This window comes from Epinephelus fuscoguttatus, linkage group LG20 (assembly GCF_011397635.1).
Source record: "Epinephelus fuscoguttatus linkage group LG20, E.fuscoguttatus.final_Chr_v1".
Taxonomy (NCBI): Eukaryota; Metazoa; Chordata; class Actinopteri; order Perciformes; family Serranidae; genus Epinephelus; species Epinephelus fuscoguttatus.
The window spans coordinates 31832792-31857703 of record NC_064771.1 but is presented as its reverse complement, the minus strand read 5'-3'; the positions used below and the strand labels follow the sequence as shown (position 1 = coordinate 31857703).

The 24912-nt window shown below is 41.3% G+C and overlaps 1 protein-coding gene across 6 annotated transcripts in view; it reads right to left on the bottom strand.

Moving 5' to 3' along the window:
• Positions 1 to 24912, bottom strand: part of ank3b (ankyrin 3b) — a 174964-nt gene that overhangs the window by 37000 nt on the left and 113052 nt on the right. For 4 of the 6 annotated variants that reach the window (XM_049564428.1, XM_049564429.1, XM_049564430.1 and 1 more), the window contains exons 26-37: positions 19586 to 19688; positions 17384 to 17428; positions 16083 to 16189; positions 14037 to 14069; positions 11915 to 12139; positions 4775 to 4929; positions 3428 to 3639; positions 3088 to 3295; positions 2466 to 2562; positions 2137 to 2365; positions 1690 to 1815; positions 225 to 347 (exon numbers count right to left, since the gene is read on the bottom strand). In XM_049564428.1, the coding sequence (XP_049420385.1) occupies positions 225 to 347; positions 1690 to 1815; positions 2137 to 2365; positions 2466 to 2562; positions 3088 to 3295; positions 3428 to 3639; positions 4775 to 4929; positions 11915 to 12139; positions 14037 to 14069; positions 16083 to 16189; positions 17384 to 17428; positions 19586 to 19688 (1663 nt within the window). The remainder of the gene's footprint in view (positions 1 to 224; positions 348 to 1689; positions 1816 to 2136; positions 2366 to 2465; positions 2563 to 3087; positions 3296 to 3427; positions 3640 to 4774; positions 4930 to 11914; positions 12140 to 14036; positions 14070 to 16082; positions 16190 to 17383; positions 17429 to 19585; positions 19689 to 24912) is intronic. The other 2 variants (XM_049564432.1, XM_049564433.1) reach the window with 1 other exon arrangement.

Genomic DNA, 24912 nt, shown 5'->3' with positions numbered 1-24912 from the left:
GGTAGAGAGGAACAAAATGAAACAGCCAATGACAAGAATCCACTGCATAGATAACCGATTTACACAGAGAGAAGCTTTAAACAGATAAAAGACACAGTGGTGGCAGTTTGGCCAAAGTCTTTCTCTGTCTTTCATCTATCAGTGTTACCGGGGCCAAAAGTACCCTGACTGTGAGTATGGTTATGGAGGTGACAACAGAGAATGGTGAGTTCACGCTACCTTACCTTTTTCACCGCAGGAAGAGTGATGTTCAGGTTGCACACGGCAGTTTGTGGAAGGCCTTTAATGGTCTTACACTCTTTGAGGAACGTAAGACGACCGCAGGGCTCCTGGCTGGGATCTCTCACCTGGAGGGAGAACAGTGCTTCTTTATGTACCTTGTTCTTTTATAAAAGTGGTAGTCACTGCTGATGTACTTCAATGTTTAACCCAGACACCTGAGTATTACATTTTCCACACGTGTATCTGCAACATTTGTGGTAAATTTTGTACAGAATTTTCCCTTAAAATAATCACATAGTTCAGCTGTTGACAGCCAGCCTGTTCTCATTCCCATGTTGTCATATACTGATGCTGTGTCATGGCCCTCAGGCCTTCCCCCTTAAAAGTCACCGGCAGTCGGCCCAGTGAATGAAGTATTTTTTTCTCAGACTCCAGCTGCTGTGAGAGGCAGCAAATCATCCTTTCATTTTATAGTTACAGTTTACTAATAAAACTCTCCACAGTATGAACAGTGGTTACATGAGCCTCAAAACCAGACACAACTCAGCCCTGAGCAGAGTGACCGTCCTCTACTGACCAATCAGACTGCAGTGTTCACAGCTCCACCTTTTAGCACCAGATCTGTGTGCTAGGTACCCCAACAGAGGGGGGACCAAACATGGGGACGGTACGGAACGGCTCCATTGGTACCATCCACAACTTTTCACAGTGGAAATGGAAATAAGCGTACCAAACTGAACCGTACCAGATTGGTATGTGGAAACAGGCTTGACTGAGCTTTATATTTTGGTAACTCCTCCACGTGTTCATACATGATTTTATCAGTACTAGTGTTCTGTGCAATGACAGTTAAGTTGAATCTAAATCTAGTACGGCTCTAAGATGAATATCACATACTATAATTCAACAAACACTGCCCTTAAAACTGCACGTCTTTGACTTTGTTTTCACGTTATCCGCACAAGTCTTTCGCTAATTGAGCATTTGTTAAATAATGACTAGCAGAACCTCTCTATTTGTACATAATCTTATACACGTGGTGCTCTGCTACTGCGGTCCCAATTAGTTGTGTTGTGATAAAGAGGCGTGACAAGAGGACTGATTATCGAGAAGTGGAGGTTAATGGGTCGATCAATGACGTGATTTATCAGTGACAAAGGGAACTAGGTTATACCCTGTGGACTGGGTTCATTTCATGGAAAGCTAGAGGGGGGAAGGGGAGGGCAGTTAAGAGGAATAGAGCTGAAACAATTACGGTGAACACGGTATTTTAACAGAAACAAAAATAACCCTGCTGCTGCTTTTCTGCAGCATTATGTCTTGTGCTCTTTTGCATTTGGTTAAGACATCTTTGGTGTAGTTTTAGTAAAGTTCAACCAGTTTTTCATCATGATAATTTATAGATCTTCCAACTCCACATCCCAGCCTGAGAAAGAGGTGCCGTGCATTGTGCACTATATGTAGTACCTTGACACAGAAGGGCAAACGGTTCTCCTTGAAGGCGTAGAAGTTAAGAACTAACTGCTGACCACCTTTAGTAAGAGGCGCCAAGTTTCCATAGCAATCCACATAGATGGGCCTGCCCTCCAGAACCTGAGGACGCACATAACATAAGTAAGAATGACAGTCACATGCAACAGAATTACCATTCTTCAAAAGTATTTATGAGGTCTGTAAGATGGTTGTGATTTCAAATATCAGTATCAGCCCAGCTTTTCACCAGTGCCACCTTAAATATAGCTTTGTTATAATAATTTTTGCATGGAGGATGAAAAACGCTTGCTTTTAAGTTGTTTCAAACCAAAGAAATTGGCAATACTAAAATAAAAAGGTGCATTATGTAAAAAAAAAAATCACTGTATGAAAATAAAGTACAGCAATAACATTGATAATGATCAACCAATAATTAAGTACCTCTATGTCTTTGCTCCTGGCCACCTCCTCGAAGTTCTCCTGCTGCTCCAGGGTCTTATCCACCTTGTCGTCCGTCATACAGAAGCACCTCAGTCTGGACTCCACTGGGTCATTCATCTTAGCAAATACCACAAACTTGGCCATGTAGGGCACACAGATCAGCTCCCTGTACAGCTGCATGGCCAAACCCACCGTCTCTGGGATCTGGTGGCAGTCTGCTAACCAGAACCTGCACAGATGACAGATTACACGATGAACGTCTCAGACACAGAGATACAACAGATTCAGGGTAACTACAGTGTCACAGGTGCACATGTGGTGTGTCTCACCTGGCAGAGACATTAGTGGTGAAGGAGACACAGTCATTGACGAAGGTGAGAGGAGTCGTGCCGGTGATGTCTTCCCACTGTGCTGGGGATGTTCCACCTGGTGGAAGAAGAAGATTTTCTGTCAATGACATCCATTTTTATACGTCTACTTTACAGGGAAAATGTAGTGACATTTTGAGAGACATAAGAAATCATATATTTTTCTGACAAGCTTTTCTTTTAGTTGAGATAAAATAAGTTAAATGAATCAAAGGTTCCCTCCAGATATGTTTTATTAAAGTACTACACTTTAAATAGTAATTTGTGTCAGCCATGCTTTTTTTTCTTTTTACACAAAAAGTTAAATTACTAAGCTAGAAATTATTAAAATTACATCTGCTCTCTAAAATTATTCATGGCTCACTGTGCTGACACCACACAGCAGCTAAAATATGAAATATCCAAAGCAGCTCGTCACTTTTAAAACAGAGCTGACGCACAGTCCAACAAATCGTTCACAAAGTAGTGCATATACACGCTGACATCATGTCTTCTCTATCCTCACTTTTCAAAAAAGTCACTCTCAAGTTCTTAAACTCAAATTGGTGTTCTTAGAAACAGACGGTTAGACTACCACACACACCTGTGATGCTGCAGAGAAGGCGGAGACATGGAGTAGGGTCTCCCTTGTAGCCGTTGCTGAGCCCCTCCCCTGAGAGTGGCGGGACTGGGATTGTCATAGTGATGGGCTTGTGAAACTTCCTTCTTCTGGGCTCCACGGTAACGATGGGGCTGAAAGTTGCTCGGTTGCCGAGGATTTTCTTCACAGTCTCGTCGGGCACCGGCTGAGCCTGGGAGAGGAGGGATCAGTGATGGGTGTTTAATATGTGCATGTGTAGGTTTGTGTATTCACATGTACATTTTTGAGTATTGTTTCTAGCTTCTGCCACTGTTGAAAATGAAAACAACAGGCATTGACTCACCTGCAGTCCAACTTTGATTTTCTTTGTTAACGCCCCCTCGGGGAAGGAAGCTTGAACCAATGGGACGCTCCGGCTGCTCAGAGTCCCGCCTTCTGGTCCCATTTGATTGGTCTCCTGCCTGATTCGAGACACGACCGCAAAGTACTGTGGGAAGTCCTTGGTGATGATGCGGCAGATTCTCTTCCTCTCCAGCTCCTCAGGACTGTCCAGCTCTACAGGGGAAAAATACTTCACTGGCATCACATGTAAATTATAAATCATTTATCTTCAGGTTGTACTAGTACTGGGTATTTTTTATTATTATTTTTTTTTAATTTGCTTTAGCTACTTTTTTTTGGTCATACCTTGCATTCTTTACAAAAACATACATATTTTTTTATTTTATGTGCCTTATTGGTCCTAAACACAAAGGAGAGGAAGAAAAGAATCCTAAACATTAATGGTTTACTGGGGTGAAATCTGTTCACTGATTCATATTAATGCATGCATCTAAATGTTGTAGATGTTACAAAAGTTGCATCTGTTCAGTCACTATTGTGATGCATCACTCAGGACTTAAGATCCTGCAATGACCGTCCCTCCACCTTCCAGATCTCACCCAGGTACAATGTGGATGAATTGCTGGAAGCAACACATAGCAGTACAGAGACTCTGCCAATTTTCAGCAAGGCTGTTTAATTTTTCTACAACCAAAAACTGAGGCTATCAGAAGACTTTATAAGATGCTGTAATGATGTATAATTCTACTACTTCATTATTCCCACCAGGGCCACTTTATTTGAACAGTTTGCCTTGCACACATACTATAAACAGAGAACTGAAAAGACGAACTGCAAAGGGAATAAAGGATTTTGATTAGCGGTTCATTTTGCAAGCAGGTAAAACGTAACGATGCCCTGACGGCAAAAGAAAAAATCTGCATGCAAGAACACGTCCAGAAGAAGCTAAAATACGTGCTTTCTGAAAGATCTGTTGATTGCAAAAACCTACCAAGTCCCTTTGTGTCACTCCTGTGATCTTAGAGCAGATTTTAACAATGCTATTTAGACTGTTTCTGTCTTTCAGTGTGAGGCTGTGAACCAGCAGATAAATGGCTAACACAGGAGGCTCTCAATAAAAAACTGATCAAGATGGCAGAGGATGACGGGACTGACAGAAAAGGAATTTCTCTGTAGCCCCTGCTTCACAATATCCGCAGTGTTTACATCAAATTTAAGATGTTCATTAAAAAAGGTACCTAAATATTTGTGTCATTTTAGTTTGAATATACAAACTTGCCTGGATGCCACAATAAGACAAAGTTTGACAAAATAATTAAAGAACAAAGAGTAAGAACGTGTGCTTTACCTTCATCCATCCCACTGAGGAGCTGATTGAGGTCGTCTGTCTTGTAGTCGTACAGATGCTCCTTCCAGGTTTCTCCGTTCTCGCTGCGCAGCATGATCAGCTCTCTCTCCTGACCCCGCATCGAGCCAAAGTGAGGGATCTCCACTATCACAGGCCTGGTAAGGTACATGTCATGGGAGGTATGGTTTAATTAATCTTATCGTATTCATTTAAGACGGGTAAACTCAGAAAATAGGGGTCAAGGTTGAGCTCTTTCTGATTATAATGATAGCTGTAACTTCTTTAAAATTCCTACTGGAGCTACTTTAATGCAAAAATTAAATCTGAAATAAAAATGATGGAGGACATATACAGTTTATCTTTATGCATCTGCATGGGATTAACACTAATAATTGTGGCGTTTATTCGGTTAGTAAATTCTACAAAAAAAGTGAAATATGATCAAGGATTGAAGGACACTGGTCTCATAAACATACTGTACAGGTACAGTATGAATGAACTGTGGGCTCTGCAGATGACAGTGTTGCTTAATGTTAGCTGTGGCCGTGCTGCAGTGGGATGAAACATTCAGAGTGCATGTCATAGCTGGGTGGCATGACTTGACAGGAAACACGTGAAATGGAATGAGGAGTGAGGGGAGAAAGCTGCACAGCCCTCATTCAAACAAGGCATGATAGCAACATAAGAGGATGAACATACTCTAGTCTGAGGGCCATTTTTCCTCAGAATAGAGAGGACAAACGGACAGACAGAGAGGAACTATATTTATTGATCATCGCCTTGAATAATCTTCTACAAATACAGTCACAAAATGATCTTAAAAGTAGTATTTTCTCAATCTGAGTCTTACGAACACACTATTTTCTATTATTTGCCAATGCTCTAGATGAAATCTAGGTTGTAGGTGGCACCTCACCTGTGCACCTGTGTTTGACACTGTAATGTTTGTAAAGGATTTCACTTTTTAAGCACTGTTGCCAACAAACATGGCCAGGATACCTACAGGTTATATGTTAAAAACATGCCATTAAAATAGACGTAGTAATCGTTAACACTTAATCAACATTAAGTCAATTTAATGACAATTAAAGATGGGTGGACATCTTCTCTATAATACTCAATTTCTTTACATAGCACTTTCCAGTAACAGAGACTTCTGTTGTTGTGTGCTGTTATCAGCTGCTCTAGAAAGACAACTCATGTCACAAGCCTCTGCTCGCTAACATTAATTTTACTTTTCATAAATTACAAGTTAACCCTGATTAAACTACCTGAGACTGGATCGCATCCAGCCCACTTGAGGACGAGCACAAGCAGCTAAAACCCGAGCGTAATGACATACGGGGCCGACCGCGAGTCGCCACCTCGCGTTTCTCTTGCTCGCTTGGTTAGCTAGCTAGGTGCTCTCAGTTGTTTTGTTTTTGTTTCCCTCCCGAAATTCCCGTTTTACAGCATCGTTTTCATTGTGTTTACTAAATAACGTTAATGCAAACCACCTGCTTACAACACAGAGAGACCACGGTGTGTGATTACTCAAAAAAAGCTAGAAAGTAACGTTAATGATTTCTGCTAGTTTTATTTAGCTAACATTAGCCGTAAATTAAGCTAGCTCACGCTACTCTATACTGAACTTTTACGGCCAGACCGAGGAGGTCGGACACGAGTGGTTTATTATTATTTTTCCTCAAAGCTTGTGTTATAACCACTTTCAGACAAGTGTTTTGACATTAAATAACTTCCACGTCAACACAAAGTACCTTCATCTGTCGAAGAAGGCTGGTGACCGTGACCGTGAGACCGTGTCACCTCCACCCGGCCGGCGGTTGGTTGAGAGCACTACACAGCCGCCGGATACGTCCGTGAAAATACATTTATTTCTTTTTTGAAATAAATTATTGTAGTTTATTATATATAAATAAATAAATTATTCATCCTTATTTGGAAAGAGGGATTTACGTTTTCATTTCCTGTGTTCGTTTTGCCTGTTGGAAGTGGGCGGGGCTCTGCCGTTTTAAAGGGATCACGTGCTCCTATGCGCCAATCAAGAGTCAGAATCCGACGACAGTTGTGCCGGCTGCTCATGTTGCCATGGAGACGGCACCAATTACTACTTTTTGCTCATCCAGTCATAATAAACCACATATATTATTATTTTATAGGTGGTTTAATAGTTAAACAATTGTTAGTTACAATTTTAAAAAGCAAAACTTGAAGCCTTATCTCTTATGGGGGTGGGCAGTATCACAAAATTTGGTTTTAATCCAATACTAAGTAATACAGGGCCAGAATCACTGATATCATACTCATACTATTTCTATTATTAAAAGTCACTTATGTACTTTCATGTAGGAGGCAGCAGTGTGTCATGATTTATGAAGTCTGTAATCAGTCTGCTAGAGTAACAGCTAATGATGACCAATTACAGTTACTGAATGTAAATTAACCAGTGCTGAATATTGGATTTGACTGATGCTGTGTCTCAAATCACGTACTTCTGTACTTACACTTAATACTTTGAGTGCATAAGTGCGTTCACACAGAGAAGTATGGAAAAATGCAGTGCACTATGAGTACCCGCATGGTGCACTCAAAACGGTCAAGAAGTTGAGTATGGAACTACGGACACTTCTCGCCCTCAATGGTCGCCATCTTGGCTACGTAGCAGAAGGGGAGGGACCACTTTTCAAACTGGAAATGGCGGCCGAGGACTATGTGACCGTGAACGTTGCTACATTTTACAAATACATGTGTTTTTTGCATGAAGCACCACTATACTGTAGTTGGATATAAGCCAGCAGTATGTTTATTGGGTTAATTTAGCAGTCTGTAATGATTTGGTACCATGAACGACAACGGAAATGCTAATGCTAGTTTGCTAACGAGCTAATTTGCGGTCACCATTTCTGGTGAGTGCACAACGGCCGTATTTTGTTTGAGACAACACTACGCCAATGAGTACACAGTGCACATAGTATACTACATGGAAGTGTACTGACGAAAGTATGTGCTTTGAGACACAGCATAATATTTTAATTTCTCTACTGTGGTACACCCCATCTACATGCAACTGGTTTAGTCACCGTTACGGTAAATACACCCCAGAAGCAGCATTACATTGAAAAACAGAAACCTTTATTTGTTACAAAAATATTTCCACAAATAAAAGCAGCTCCATGTTGTCAGATCCAGGTTGAAATATCTGGATATTCCTTGCCTCTCTGAAAAGACTAGCGAACTTTGTCTGTGTGTCGTGGCTCTGGATGCTGAGGCATTTCCCTTCTCCCTTCTCCTCTGTTGCAGCACCAAGTTCTCTCTAGTGTGTTTTTTTTTTACCTCATGCGTTCATCCATCATTGAAATTAAATGTCAGATTAAACTAGTTGGGATGCACGCGGCAATGCGCTGCACGTGTGCAAGGCCTATGCTGTCTGAGTGCAGACAACAAACAGCAAATGGTATAGGCACTAGGTATGTTTACGACAAGCATTTTACTCTTGAAATACAAATAGGTTCAACATAGAGAAACTTATCTCTTTTTTTGTATCAATCCTATTGACGCTAGGATCTTCAAAACAAAACCGTAGTATCCACAGTATCGATATTTTGGTATCGATCTGCCCACCCCATCTTACATGTTTTTATATACCGTCTCATCTTAGTTGTTCTTATATATTTTTGTCTTGTGTGATCTTTGTGTATTGTCTTTGCTCTTTATCTGAAGCACACTGAAGTACTGCCTTCCTTGTTAAATGTACCTCATTGATTTGACTTGAAGTACTCAGAGAGGAGAGATGTTACTGTGACAAACAGAATGATAAGATGACAGATCACAAGTCTCATACCCACTGTCACTGTATTTACTGCTTGAGTATCAGCACAGTTGAGCTGTAGCTGCTGAAACTGCATATATTTCATGGTATAATCACCTTTTCACTCTGCAAAGACATCCTGGAGTCGACAGGAGTTAATGTAACATGGACTAGTACAATGTCTCTGGAAATTAATTACACAAAAGTATTGTGGGATGACATAAAACTGATCTTAAAAGGTGAAGTAAAGTAACAGCGGTCATGGGAAGCAGGATGATGCTCGGCTTGAGGAGGAAAAGGCTCATGCCCAACAAGCGCAGTCCAGTCCAAACAGCCAATCCAAACCTTTACTTTCAGTGACATCAGAAGCCCACTGAAAGCTTCTGAAATAAAGAAAATATAATGGTGCCTAAATGAAAGTGGCTGGAAAGTAACCGTAATGGATTTAAAGCTATATTGTGTAGTTTTAGGAAGAACTTTAAAATCTCAAATGTAAAAGCTAAACTCTACGTCCCTCCGTCTCTCCACTTTTTTACTGAGGCTAAAACAAATCCACTCTGCGGTGGTGGACCCATCATCCAACTATCTTTAAATACAAGTAAGTAACTAGTCGTCCTTCCTTGAAAGAGTTCACTATGTCATTGATTTCTTCCCAAAACTACATGGCAACCATACAGTAGTAATGCTGTATCCTGACAAATTAACAGAGATGGGGAAAATAATAGTATCCATCAGCATGAATCAGCCTTGGTCATGTAGTTTCCTTGGGAGAGGTGGGAGGTACAGGAGGGAGAGGAGCAGGGAGGGGGGATGCTATGTTTGGTTCCTACCCAACAAATCTAGTTCCTCTGGGTCCCAGCTGTAGCACTGGACTAACCAGGCTCTCGCCTTCATTAAGGGCTGGCAGCTTTCTGGGAAGATGTAGTTTACTGTGTCCGCAAGATAATGAAACACACACGCACCCACGTACACACACAAAACACACACTTGCAAAGTCAGTTGAGGAACACACCACTCAGTTCTAGATCTGTACCAGTAATATGACTCCTGTTTCTTCTTTCCAGTACTCATCAGTGACATCAGAAATGGCAACTACTCACATGTAATATCAGTTTCTAGTGCACACACGTTCAATTGTGATCATGTGGTTTGAAAGAAAGCCAAAACAAGCTTGTACATCATAGATTCTTCTTCTTTAAATATACAGTATTATAGTATGAAGTAATGCAAATAAGCATGTTGCGCTCAAGCAATGCGTCAATCAGAGGGATGTTATATCGGCTACTATTATAATTACCATTTATAAAGACTAAACAGTCACTGAAAATCCTCTTTTCTGACAAATTCAGAACAATGTTCATCAAACATAAAGACGTGTCAATGCACTTTGTTTTGTAGTATGTACACTGTAACTGGATAAAATAATCTGGGTCATTCCTAGGTTTCCAAATTTATCTGGCACACAATGGAAACATGACAAAGGGTCCTGTGTTCCCTAGCTCTATATGGCAGATAATGGGAACCTGAATAGACATTCCCCAGTTCTGCATTTGCTTGATATGACCTGGGCGAGGGTTGGGTTAGGGGACTATAATCATGACTCCGAGAGTCATGAAATTGCTTGAGACTTGGCCATAATCGTATGTTAATGACCCCGAGAACACAGGACCTTGGGTACATAGGACCTTCAACACACAGGGAAGATGTGGTCCTGGGAATATTGGACGCTGGGAACATATGACCCTGGGAATATACGACCTTAGGAACATAGGACATTGGGAACTTAGGACCCTGGAAACAAATGGTCTTGGGAACATGGGGTCCTGGGAATATAGGGCGCTGGAAACATATGACCCTGGGAAAATAGGACCTTCAGCACTTAGAACCCTTGAAACAATAGGAACTAGGGGACATGGGACCCTGGGAACACAGGACCTTGGGGACTGTAGTGGGGTTTAATCTCTACATATCTCAAGTAAAGTTCATTTGGTCACTCTCACTCCTCTCTGTTCTCCTCCATGCTGCCTTCGTGAGTTGAGTTCAGTTTTCCTCACCCAGGTGTTAGCAGTTATCACCTTCTCCTCTGCTCTGCCACATCCCTCACAATATCTGCTTCCTCTGCTGTGCAGTAAAGGCACAATCTGCTCTTTTTTAGCCCTGGGAAACAGAACTTCGGTCACTTAGGACCCTGGGGATCATGGGACCCTGGGAACATAGGACAACTGGGAACACTGGACTTTGGGAACACAAGACCTTGGGCACTTAGGAGCCTGGGAACACAGGACCTTGGGAACATAGGACAACTGGGAACACTGGACTTTGGGAACACAAGACCTTGGGCACTTAGGAGCCTGGGAACCCAGGACCCTAGGATCACAGAAGCCTGGGAACACAGGACCTTGGGAACACAGGACTTTGGGAACACAGGACCTTGGCACTTAGGACCCTGGGGAATATAGGACCTTAGGGACATAGAAGCCTGGGAACACTGAACCTTGGGAACCTAGGACCCTGGTAACATAGGACAACTGGCAACACAGGACCCTGGGAACACTGGACCTTGGAAACACAGAACCTTGGCACTTAGGACCCTGGGGAACATAGGACCTTAGGGACATAGAAGCCTGGAAACACTGGACCTTGGGAACCTAGGACCCTGGGAACATAGGACAACTGGGAAAACAGAACCTTTGGCACATTGGACCCTGGGAACATAGGATCTTGGGCACTTAGGATCCTGGGAACATTGGACAACAGTGAAGACAGGACCTTGGGTGCTTAAAGACCCTAGGGAACATAGGACCTTGGGAACATAGGACCCTGGGGAACATGAGACTGTGGCAACACAGCACCTTGGATACATAATTACATTCTTTAAACAAGAAATCAAAAGCCCTGCCTCTGAGTTGAGCCAAATGTATAATATCTGTTGGTTTTGACACACTTCCTGTTAAAGAGTTTTATGGTATATAAAACTGTAACATGTGCACATATTTACTTTGCCTTTCTTTGTTTCCACAATCTACACTTTTCCACTGTTTACAACTGTTAGTGATGTTGCCTTCTCTTTGCTTAAGCTGGACTTAATGCTTGAGGGTGAGCACACTGCAACAATTACACTTAAACTGCAAATTAAACAGCAGGTATTCCACCTAAACATGCACGTACACTCATTCACACTCTATAAATGCAGATGGCTGGAGATGGCGATGGCAAGAAGCAGAAGGAAGGAGATGTCAAGTCACCCAACAAAAAGTGCAGAAGAATAAGCAATTAAGCAAATAGCAACAACACTGAAAACTGCAAATAGCAACAAAAAAATCAAGTCTCACCCGAGGAACTGAGCTCCGGCCGGACCGACCTCAACCAGTCGGCTGGCCAGGCCTTCTCCTTCCACCATCGGAGGAGGCGACGCCAGTTTGTGTCTCTTGACCAGTCGACAGGTGATCCTGGTGGGCGCTGTGCACTTTCTCGGCGGGATGATGATGCGCATGCCATTGTGACGACTTCCTCTCATGGAGCCACCCCGGGCGTCGACCATAAAGCTGACCAGGAACCTGATGGAAAGCGAAAAGAGGAAGGAAAAGGAAAAAAGGAGGAAGAGACAAAGAGTGGTGGGAGACAGTGAAGCAGTGTGCGTAAAGACAAGTGGAAGAAAAGTGAGAGAAAGAGTAACATGTTGGGAACCAGAGAAAGAGAGGATATAGAAAAGGAATGGAATAAAATACACATCAATTTAACCGCAGTATTGATGGAGAGAGAAGAGCTTTAGCTGAGGTGAAGTCCCTTCTCATGCTGTGATCTTCAAAACACACACAAAGTAAGTGTGAGCAAAAGAGAAGAGAGATAAAGACAGAACAGATATTTAAGAGTTTTCTGTGTTGGCTATGGCTTCAGAAAATGTTGGTTACAATTAGAAAACATCCTCAAGTTGATGTCACAATGTTGCTATATCCACTTCCAGGAAATAAATATTCTTGTGTGGATGAATGAGCCGACATGCCGACACAGGAGCCTCCAATGTAACCTGTGTTTTATCCATATTAGAAGGTACTGTAGTCCTGAGTGTTCACTTTAACTCAAAGAAGGAAATCACACACACACACAGAGCCACGCCATGCAATTCGGTAAACAAGATGTCATGTTAGGTTATATGCAGCTTTTGGAAAAAATGGTGTGAATATAAATGTAAATTTGCATAAAAGAATCCTTTGAAAACTACACACATGTTGTCTGTGGTTGCAATAATCCTGAACAGGACTGTAATTACCTGGCTACTGATTATTGTTTAAGCTAATCTACTGTACCGTTCAAAAGTTTGTATTCTCCTACCAAAAAAGCTTGATGGCTGAGAGGAATTAAGCATAGCGTTAGTTCCGACAGGACACAATGTCAAGCTCAGCTCACAGCTACATCAGCTGATCTCAAACAGCCAATCAACTGATGGATCAGCTGACTGATGTAAGGGAGTCAGCTGATAGATCACATGATTCCTCTCTATGCAACTAATTGGTGAATCTCATTCAGGGTGCCCTATCTAAACTGCTCTGGCCTGCCTACTGTTACTGCTTCCTCTGCTTCCTCTGCCTCCACCCCAGCTCCTCCTTTTCATGCTGTGTCTGACTTATCAATGTCATTTCTGTTTGTCACTGATGCTGCTCTGTTCTGTTCCCGAGGGGGTCTTTGCTGCTGCCTTCCTCCCTGCCTTCGGCTTTCCATGTAGGCACATGGAAGGGCAGCATCTTAAGGCTGTCTGTGTAGGCCTGAGGAAAAGCAGAGAGGCCCCAGAACAGAGCCATACGGCCAAATATAATTCTGCAAATGGAAATAAAGTTTTCTTTTGACTAACGTGGTCACTGATGCTTTCCTGGACTGGAAGACAAATTTAAAATTCAAGTTCCTAACGGTGTAATCTCCTGTCATGCAACACTGTGGGGACATCGACTATATGGAAGTTTGAATCATTTAATTCTTCTTCGTTTGGGGCCAAAACTATTTCAAAAGTCAATAATACATTTGATGTCTGAATGATACTGTTTTTGTGCTAAAATAGTTATTATTGAAGAGAAAAAGAAAAACATCAATATGACAGGTGATTCCAAACTTTTGAACAGCAGTGTATTTCCACTGATGGACTGTCTTGCTATTGGAAAATGCAAAAATATTCATATCCAGCTCAAACTAGGTCCATGTCATTTCAGTCTCTACACTCCAAAAAACACAAACTCACTCAGATCAGTTAATAGACTCACAAAGATTTCCTCCAAACAAAAGGAATAAACACGAGGACAAAAAAATCCAAACCACTTTACATCAAATCTGTATCAACACAGTTCATGTGTGAGGAGAGCAAACACAGATGGGGGGAGGGTGTGATGTCACCGGAAAACAGGAAGTAATGACAAACAAGGTAGTGGAGGTGATAAAAGAGGGCAACCAATCACAGTCAATCACCTGCTGTCGTACTGCGGGAGCGGAGAGGAAAAACTGCAGGATGGACGACAAAGCAACGCAGGAGTGACAGGTCAACAACAGAGCTTTGTCATTGGAAATACCGCTGAGAAGACAATTACCAAGGAGTCCTTTAAAGGAACAGTTCAACATATTGGGAAATACGCTTATTCACTTTCTGGTGAAGAGTTAAATGAAGAGATTGATACAACTCTCATTCCTGTCTGTTAAATATAAGGCTGCAGACAGGCATGCACACAGGAACATATCTTTCACTGAGGGGTGCTACACAGTAATGACACAAGAAATATCAAACCAAAAGAGTTTTAAGGGGTATAGCAGTGAAATGAGATTTTGCAGGAGAGACTAAAGAATGACAGGTTTGTCACTCAGCATCGTCATTGCCATGGTTACAGAGACTCCGATACACAGGGCAATTATTAGCATGCTCACTGACCCGCTGACTGACTGCTTGATAAAGTTATGAGAAGGTTCCTTTACACCCGAGTGTTTAACTACTTAGCTTATGGATTTAAAAAGCCTCACATGCACCTGATTCAGTTTTACATATCTAATCTTAAACATCTCTACAGTGAGACGTAAAATGATGCAGAAACACCCTTAAATCAGTTGGGTTACCTATACTTGTGCTGGCTTTACCACTTGAATCAAAGACCCTCCACTTGATTTGAGTCCCCCAGGCATGGGGCCGCTATTTTTCCACACTGAAGGTGACAACCCTACTTACACTGGTGATTTCATCAGCCGTTAGTCGAAAGAATCTGCTCTCCCTCGCCTCAGACACAATTTGTGTCAGGACTGCATGTGTCAAAAATTCTAATGTTTCATTTTAAATGGTGTTAGACATCCAGTTGTCTCTTCCCTGAGGCCTCTCATGTCCCCTGGGCAAATCATACATCTGCTTCGTCATTGTCGGCCATGCAACTCCATCCTGATGGTGACAACCCCGCAGTGGAAGTCCCTCGAGTCCAAGGCTGATTTTATGGATCTAAAAAGCAGCTCAGAAACAATCCTGGCAATGCTCAGGTCTTTCCCAGCCTGTCTGCACTATTGATTCGCTCCTGCTACCGCTAGTTAACTTGATCCCAACCCTTGTGCTGTGACCTCACCTGATGTGATGACATGGTCACATCAGGTCTGGGAAATTAATTAAACTGTCTGGCAGCTTATACGCTTAAAAATGTTCACATAGCCCACGAGTTGTAGTAAAACAGCCAACTATTTACAGACTGTGTTGTTCCACCCTTTGTCAATAGGGGGTGCTGAATTACTCACCCTCCCACACCCATGCAGCTAGGAGCACGTTAGCTTAGCTTAGCACCAAGACTGGAATTGTTGTTTTTACACATTCATTTTTGTAACAGGTTATTTTGAGAGTTTTAGAGGTGTGGCTGGAAAGAGTGAGGCTAGCTGTTTCCCCGCTTTAAGTCTTTGTGATAAGCTAAGCTAAGCTAAGCTAAGCTAAGCATCTTCTGACTGTAGCTTCATTTTTTTTTTGGTCTTAATTTTATTTACCGGACAGACATGAGAGAGAAATCAATCATCTCAATCAACTCTTAGCCAGAGAGCAAATTAGCATATTTCCCACAATGTCAAACTTTTGCTTTAAATTACAGCTCCTTCATTTCCGCATTTCGTTGTGACTCTGTTGTTTCCAATGATTTACCAACCTGCAGCATCAGGTCAGCACTGGTTGGTCAGATTTTTGGACTGTTAATCAGAGAAAAACTAGAGCCATGTCTCACCAGTTTCTGAGTATATCCTTTTACAGGTCTGGCACTGTGTAATTTTACACTCACGGAAATGAAGGAAGTGTAACTTCAGCTAACATTAGCCTTACAATCAAGAACAGACAGTCAGAGAGGGTGAAGAGAAACCGCTGCAGGTCGGAGCAGTTTTCTCGAGGGGGAAAGAAAATGAGAAAGGAAGACAGACAGAGAATACATAACAGGTAGGTGGAGACAAAGACGAGCACATGTCTTGTATCCTTCTTCCCTCACTCTGCTCATCCTTTTAGGAAGTGCTTACCCGGAGTGTATTGGTGAAGAGACTAGGTTGACATTATCCAGTGCGTCTGCAGTCCAGCTGTACCTCCTCAGAGAGTCGTTGTCAAAGTCCTTAGCCACGGCCAAATGCTGCCGGGAAGACAAAAAGGTCATTGAATCAATGAGTGTGTGTGAGTGAGTGCATCTTGTATACACACAAGGAGGAAGAAGAGAAATGATAATGTGAGAACAATTAGATCACAGCTTTTGTCATGAAGCCATGCATCTGAATAACCAAGGAAAAAAGGAAAATGAAGAGAATGCAGCCTGTACTGGTGGAGTCTGAACTCATAACATCACCAGAACAAAGCCATAGTGCCAAATATAATACTGCAAATGTAAATAAAGTTTTCTCTAACTGAAGTATTTGTTTGGCACTTTAAGCACCACAAGCCGAGTGCCATCTTATTCCATTTCAGTGGAGAGAAGCTGGACATCTCTACGGCCGATATCTCCAACACTCGACAGCTCACACCAAAACAATCAGAGAAAAGAGTTAAAATATGTATTTTTGATTTGGGAACTGAACTGTCCCATTAAGGTCCAGCAGTGAACGATGACAGAGGCAGCTTAAGTTACACCTCCTCTGGGATGATGATCTGATCACTACTCCTTCTGTTTAAGGATGGTAACAGACAGAAACCAACATCAGATACCCTAAAACAGAATGCTTGTAAACAGTAAATAGATGCAATCACTGTTTGATCATACTAAGGTCTGGCGTCTGTTGGAGGGTAACATGGTCATACATTCAATGATGTAGATGCAATATTTCTACTCTAGAGAGGCTCTGATACGTTAAAAGCCACAGTTTGCTTACACGAGAATAATTCTGTATTCTTAACAGAAAAATCAAACAACCATCACACGTGACAACATTTAAAATAACACTGGTGTGTTTAAAATTGGCTTCATGTGTAACTGTTAAAGTTAGGAATCATTTTAAAGACTCGTCTTACAAAGTTTAGTAAGTTCATGAGAGCAATACAATTAAAATACTGACACTGTCCATGCAGTGTTGTGAAATAAAAACTTACTAAACCCACAATTAATAAAGAAGGAATCCAGTTGATGTGGTGGTCGTGTCAGCTCACTTAATAACAATGAATACAAACAGATGAATAAACTGTACACATGCTCTAAAATAATTGGTGCATGGCACCAACTGAACATAACTGATGATGACATTGCCAAACAGAAAAAAAATATTACACTACATATGACAAATGATGATAGCGTCTGAAAGACATATTCTGACATGCACATGACAACTTGAACATCTACCTTATTGTGATGCTCTACAATGAAAGACCTTTCCTTACAGAGCATCTGCAGCAGCGTGAGAGGAGACGAGCTGTTATTCAGCAGCTGTTACATTCACAGATCAGATCATCATGTTACACTCTGCACATTACTGTGTGTAGTCACACTGTCTGTTAAATTCGAAGGCAAAAAATAACATGCATATTACAGCGTTTTCAGGCTCCTACTCACAAAGGTTCAAAGTTCTTTGTCTCATTGCTTTCAAACTGAGAATGTTTTAATGTCTTCATTTCTCAGAAGTTTTCATGGTCGAGCTTAAAGGGGCATGCCACCTATTTTACATATGAAGCTTCATTTGCCAGTCACAGTTCCCCGAAAACTGACTTATGTGACTCTGGAGGAGCTGTCTACAGTTGGATTCATGGGCAACAAAGACCTTATTGAGATGCAGTATGGGAAGTGTGGGATACAGCGTTTCTGGAAATAGTTTTGGATTTCTTGGATCTCTTTAAGGGCCTACAAATGACAATATCTCTGCCTGTGCTGCACCTATTTTGACACTATAAGTGCAATACTTAAAAAGCTGCAGCACCCGTTTTACAACCAAAAAATGTTTAGTTTCAGTGTCAGCAGCAAAACCATGGTATAATTTTGGCAATGACATTGCACATTTTCTAACAATATGCAGCCCAATCTGTACACACAGTTGATCTTGTTTTGTGCCTCTAATGCTGGATACATTTTTGTTTTTTAAAGCTAGATAGACTGTAACATGCTCATGTTTAACCCAAACAATGTGCAGTTGGTTCAGATCCAAGTCGGGACATGTTATCACCACAAACACACTGCACCAGAGTTCATTTATAACCGGCCAGCCAACATTCTCGAAGAGGTAAACATGAGCACGTTCCAGTCCTGGAGGATTATTAATGTGCACCTCCTCCTGTACTGCCTTAATATGCACATTCAGCACATCCAATGCATCAAAACATTGTTTTCTAGTTGGAGCCGCGCCTCGTTTTCAAACTGTATGGTTTGACTAAAATGAACAATGACAGCAATATAGTCCACGATGAGCAGCGCTAAAATCAACCTGCGTAGTTGTCCCTCCATTGTGACATTAGAAAGTGTCACATTTATCTTGCAAGTGTACTCTTCTTCAACGTTTGCTTTACTTCCTGGATTTTTCCCACATGGAAATTCTGACCAATCAAGAGCAGCTTTCTCACACAAGGCATTTGATCTGGTCCTCTTGTAAATGCTGCCGTGAGAACACCAACCAACTCTAGGCAATTATACAACTTTGTGACAAAATGAGTCCCTGAGATAACTCTAGGTCTGAAAGCAGCCTCCATGGTACCCGATCTGCCTGCGAAACTTTTTGTGTATTATTTTAGACTGGACTTTGCCTCGAGTACATTAAAATTTTTTACTTTTGCGATGATTTCGGAGAGACTGCGTGCTAGCTTAGCTAACAGGCTGCTGTTCTTTTGGTGTGCACCTGAGTGTTATTGCTGTGTTCACACCTGCCTGATTGAACCGCACTGAGGGGCAAACAAGCTTCGTTTCGAGAGTTCAACTGAACCAAACCAAACAGGGCGGGTGTGAAAGCACCCTGAGATTCTCATAGAAATGAACTGACTTCCTGTTGCATCGTCTCCGTACACATATGTAAGTGGAAATGAGGTGTTAGAAACTACCACACCTACCTCAACAAGTGGCTTCAGCAAAACCTCCTATTTTGAATCATGATCTGATAAGACGATGAGAACAAATTCATTTCTATTGTGAAAAACGTTCTGAGCTAAAATAATCTTTGTTACGTCGTTAAAACTCGGATTCACGAGGAGGTAAAAGCTGTCTAAAGTCAGATTGTGTCGTCTTTGGCTTCTTAGGTAAAGTAACAACTTTACCTGAAGTGCCACCTCGCTGCACCTTTAAAGTAAGTGGGCCATCACGGTAATCCCTCTTAGATCGCAGCAATAACCCCTAATCTCATTTCCCCTTTCAGTAAAATGTAACGGGATTGGTCGTCTTTATGTCAACACCATCTCAGGTGTAAGAGGATTGGTGGACAGTCTGACTTTTGGCACAGCACCAGGACAGCTTGGCACATTTGGAGACAGAACTGTGCCTCCTGTGGAGTTAATGACCTGTGGATTACTGACTGACAGAGACGTGAGAAACAGAGACAGAAGCCAGCAAAACAAAAAGAGTACGCACCACTTCCTTATTGGGCGCCAGCATCTCTTCGATCATCATGCTGTCCCGCGTGAACGAGCTCCGGTTCAGCGTGTTGGACCTATCAGAACTGAAGGAACGGAGGCTTGGTGTGGTTGCCGTAGTAGTCACGGATTACCAAGACAACAGTCACAATGATGGAGAGGGGAGGTGAGGAGGAGGAAGAGGAGGAGGAGTTGGGAGGGGGAGGGGTGTAAAGGGGGGGTATGAAAGTGAACAGAAAAAACAAACATAAACACATTAAATGCATGCAGCTTCCAGGAACCTGACTGTATGCCACCAGTGACAACAACAACCACAGGGAAAGAAAGAACGCTCCTGAAGAGGGGATTCAAGTGTCTCCAAAACAAAAACCAGAGCTGGAGAGGAGTGATTGGTGTGCGGAGGATACTAATGTGTCGGGGCAACAAAAAACAAGCTAAACTGTGGATGCAGATGCAGTCGTCAGTGTCTGCTGATTATCCAAATAATATCTCTTAAATGATGGATGAACAGTGCAAACAACATGGGGCTGTACACTCACTACATTATCTACACCTTTTCTGACTGTTACAGCTTTTTTAGCCTCCTCAGTCTCAGCGACCGAGCTATTCACACCATGCCAGCACACAGTTCAGATGCCCTAACAGCCTGAGAGAAGCAGTAGTTACTGTATGATGGACAATGGACACAGTACTAGGACAGGAAGCTTGTACTGGGAGTCATGTTGATAAATTTGCAGATAATTAGCTGCTGTAATTTCGTCTCGCAAAAAAAAAAAAGTCGATTGTTTACGTTTCTGTCCCAATACGTTTGTCAGTGACGCCACGCTGTGATGTTGTTTGTGATGGGGCTTTCACGGAGACGTTTATGAGGCAAATAAAGAGCATTCCTGAGTGATGACATGTGATGAATGTTCGCCTGCAACGTCTCAGACCACAATTACAACAGCGCTGTTTGCTCTACACAAGTCAACCGATAGGAACCAATTAGCCCGTGCCCAGAGGCAAAAACACAACTCTTGTGCTGAGATGACAAACCTATGGAAGCTGAGAGAGGCCACGATTGCAATTTATATTTTTTAAAACCGTTTTTTCCTCAAAATTACAAAAGTATTTTGCTATCTTTGGGTAATAAAATAATTTCCTCCAAAAAGGTGATGAGGTAATAATCCTGCTGTCTCATTATCTTGAGTTCAAGAAATCATTTTATCAAATCTGTCCTCCCCATTTAAGGTCAAGACTAAAGCCAAAGCTTCACATTGGAATGTAAATCCATGAACCAGCTTTTATTGTTGTTAATTTTTGAGAAAAGAAAACAGATTCAATTGTTATGGAAGATTTAAAACACCTGGATTAAAACATAAACTCACGTCAGCTATGATTTTTGGGGAGTTTTTCCTTATCCGCTGTGAGGGCCCTAAGAACAGAGGGATGTCGTATGCTGTAAAGCCCTCTGAGGCAAATTGTTATTTGTGATATTGGGCTTTATAAATAAAACTGAACTGAATTGAATAAGCTTGGCCCCACCCCCGAACTATGATTGGACAGCTGACTGTTTTTCATTTCCTGTTTCCATTTCAAAAAAGAAAAAGCTCCCTTACACCCCCTCATGAACTAATGACACTGCTTTGTATTTGGTTTTGGCAGGTCCACACTGCTCTCTCCTGGATATCACTAAAATGATTTTAATGTGGCATTTACATTCATTTTGTTATCAAAGACAAAAAGCTAAATAACTTCCCTTTTAACAAACGTTTCTTTTTTAATGATGACGCAGTTGATGCATACATAGAAAGGAAATATATGTAACAACTTAAGTTGTTTGATTTGTTTTCATTCAGGCATTTTAAATCTCTCACAAATGATCCGGAGATAATGGGATTTAAAAAAATAAACTGCAACCATGGGTGCAACCAAGATACAATACATATGACCATTGAAAGTAATGGTAGGGATCTAAAAGATAGTGGACACACATATGTCTTTTAAGCGTGTAAGAAAATATCGATGCACTTGTGTATTGCCATACTATGTTTTGTGAGACTACAATGAATCTCAAAAATACTATCAATTTTCAAACAATAATTTACTTGCAAAGATTCATGGGAGTTTGTGTTGTGTTTAAACCCCAGACTGCAAGACAACTGTGCTGCCATTTGACTCTTCCGCTCCGACATAAGAACATATCGCTACTGTACACACAAAGAACACAGGCCTGTAAAACGTGGAGAATCATAACTGGTCGCTAACTCCTAAATGCAGATTTAAAAAAACTGCAATATATTGAATTGTATAATCTGTATTGTGATAAATATCGTATCGCTGGATTGTTGCTAGTACACAGCCGTAATACACCTATGAGACTGCAAAGAGGTTTGTGTTGTACGTCTGTTATATGCAAAAAAGGTGGTCCTCTGAAAAGATAATTGGCAAAACATGAAACAAATCCTGCTGTTTGATTAACTTATTTTCAAATAAATATATGTTGTCATTTCTTAAAGTATATGTAAAGTAAAGTTAAAAAAAAAAAAATTGCCAATAAAAAAAAAATCATATTACAATATGAATCCCAATTTTAGTGGGAATGGATTTTATCTTTCACTTAAAATATTTTAAAAAATCTATTGAAATATCTTTTCAAATGTGCTTTATTTTTCAATACACATTATCCTCAGCAACACCTCTTGTATGTATTTATTCACCATACAAAGCACATAACTGTGCATATTTCTTATGTTATGTTGTACTCTAATTCTATTCTTGTTTATTCTATTGATGTATATATTGTAGTTAAATTTTCACACTTACAGCCTCAGCGCACTGACGATATTTATTTTATTTTTAATATTTTCAATATCTTCAGCACTAATGTTTAACACTGTAGCAAAATGCACATTTTATTTTTTTTATTTTATTGGTTTATATTTTCATATTACATATTATTCTATTTCACATTCTTATTCTTACTTCTTTTCTTCACACCAGAGCAACTGTAACAAATCACATTTTCCCCTCTGGAATCAATAAAGTATTTCTGACTCTGATTCTGATTTTGTTGGGGTCTGTATCAAATAAGAATGTTACCTTACATCTGATTTGAGGGATGGGACATCTCTGTAGCGCCACAACGCTTCATTTATAACAGTATGTTGTGACACATTTGACCTTTTTCAAAAAAGAAATGCAGCTCCTGTGATGTGCATATTTAACTTGGCCATGTTGCCATTTCGATAATATTTCAACTGACTGCGCAGCCCTACCATTAAAGCAGTTTTAATGGTCGTAAACGTACATGTTTGTCTGACATGTACACACCTATCTGAAGAATAACAGTGAGATTATTCTGCACTGTCCATTACGTGACTCTAAACTGATGAAGATGACATCAGTTCAGGTCCCTGGAAGCTCGATGAAGGAGTTCTCCACACAGAAACCAAAATGATGCAAAGCTCCACCTTTGTGGCTAACCCACAAAGACCCAGGCGTTAATGGTGCAGTCACCATCACAGTCAAACACGGAAGCAAACACAACAGGCTCGTCTCTTACAAGCAGGGAAACACAGCAGAACTGTTTTCAGCTGAGAGTAAGACCACACACACACACACACACACACACACACACACACACACGTGAACCACAGTACACGACACAGCGCCTGATGTCGACACACATTAGTGTTAAAAACATAAGGTAAAAAACACAGTTAGTAGTCAAACATACACAGTACATATGTATCACACTGGACCACAGAGCAGCGACTGGAGTCTGGGGGTGTCAGGGGAGGGAGAGGGGTGGAATGGGTGGGGTGGGGGAGGTAGTGGGGGAGGCCTCTTCATGCCTTCAGCCTTACCTGACTTTGGGACTAACATTAAGAACGGACATGAGGAGAGAATAAAAGATCATGAACAAACAGAGGAGTGGAGAGAGAGATGCAGAGAGGAGAAAAGCCAGGCTGGAAGAATGATGCTGCCAGATGCTGACTGTCTGTCTAACTGTCTAACTGACTGACTGTGTGTCTGACTGACTGACTTGAAAACTGACACAATTAGCAAAAAAAACTGCTGAGTCGGGTTTGTGGGTTCATCATTATGAGCAACCCCCTTCACATGACAGTCTGTTGCCTTAAAAATGTTGATTAGTGCGGCCTTAAGGTGGATTAATACTTGTGTCAGCTTGATGCAGAGCCTACGCCGTACCCTACACATGAGGCATACGCCGTTGTGAGGATTTGCAGTTACACCTCCAAAACACTAGTCCGCGGCAGTACTATAAAGCTCAGTTGATTCAAAACACACATTAAACACACATTAAACATGGCTCAGTAGAGACTATTTCAAACACAAGCACACAAATCAGCTTCACTATAACTCGCAGCATTCACAGACAAACACTTGTCTTTATCTGGACACATTTCCCCATAAATACAACATGCTAACGTTATTAGCACAAGCCTATCGCATTTTACATTGTATAAATTAGCCTAGCAGCTAGCGAACAGTTTCTCTTCTCATATGAAGCCAGGGACAACAGCAACATTTAACAAAGGTAACATTACAAAATCCAGCTCCATTACAACTCGCAAGGTTCACCAACAAAACAACTGTCTTATACTAAACACGTTTTCCAAACAAATACAACATGCTAACGTTATTAGCACAAGCCTATGGCATTTTACATTGTATAAATTAGCCTAGCAGCTAGCGAACAGTTTCTCTTCTCATATGAAGCCAGGGACAACAGCAACATTTAACAAAGGTAACATTACAAAATCCAGCTCCATTACAACTCGCAAGGTTCACCGACAAAACAACTGTCTTATACTAAACACGTTTTCCAAACAAATACAACATGCTAACGTTATAGAGTGTGCCAGGGCAGACGTCAAAACCCGGAAATTTAACGTTAGCATAGCGCTGGTTCCCGGAAGAGAAAGTGAATGTGATTTTTGCATTGCGTTTTGGATTATGTCAGAAAATAAGCTCCGTGGCTAACAGTTTAAAAAGCTAACGTTAGGCTTTAACGGACTACATGACTACTCCACGATCATATCTCTTGACATCACTGCCACTAAGCTTTCAACTGATTTCAGCCGCTTTATTTTAAAAACATTGTGTAATTGGGAAATCGGACTGTTTAAGCTAAATAAGAAGCTGTAATGGCGGACTGCCAACACTCTCGTCTGTTCGGGGGTGATGACGTTTAATGTCCCCGACAGGGTTTGTAGTCGTATTGAGCAACTTGTTAGCAACCGCCTTTTTTACAACACGTAAAAGCCTCAACATTCACAAGGAGGGTATTTACTGACGTGTTTTATGTCGTAGAACAAA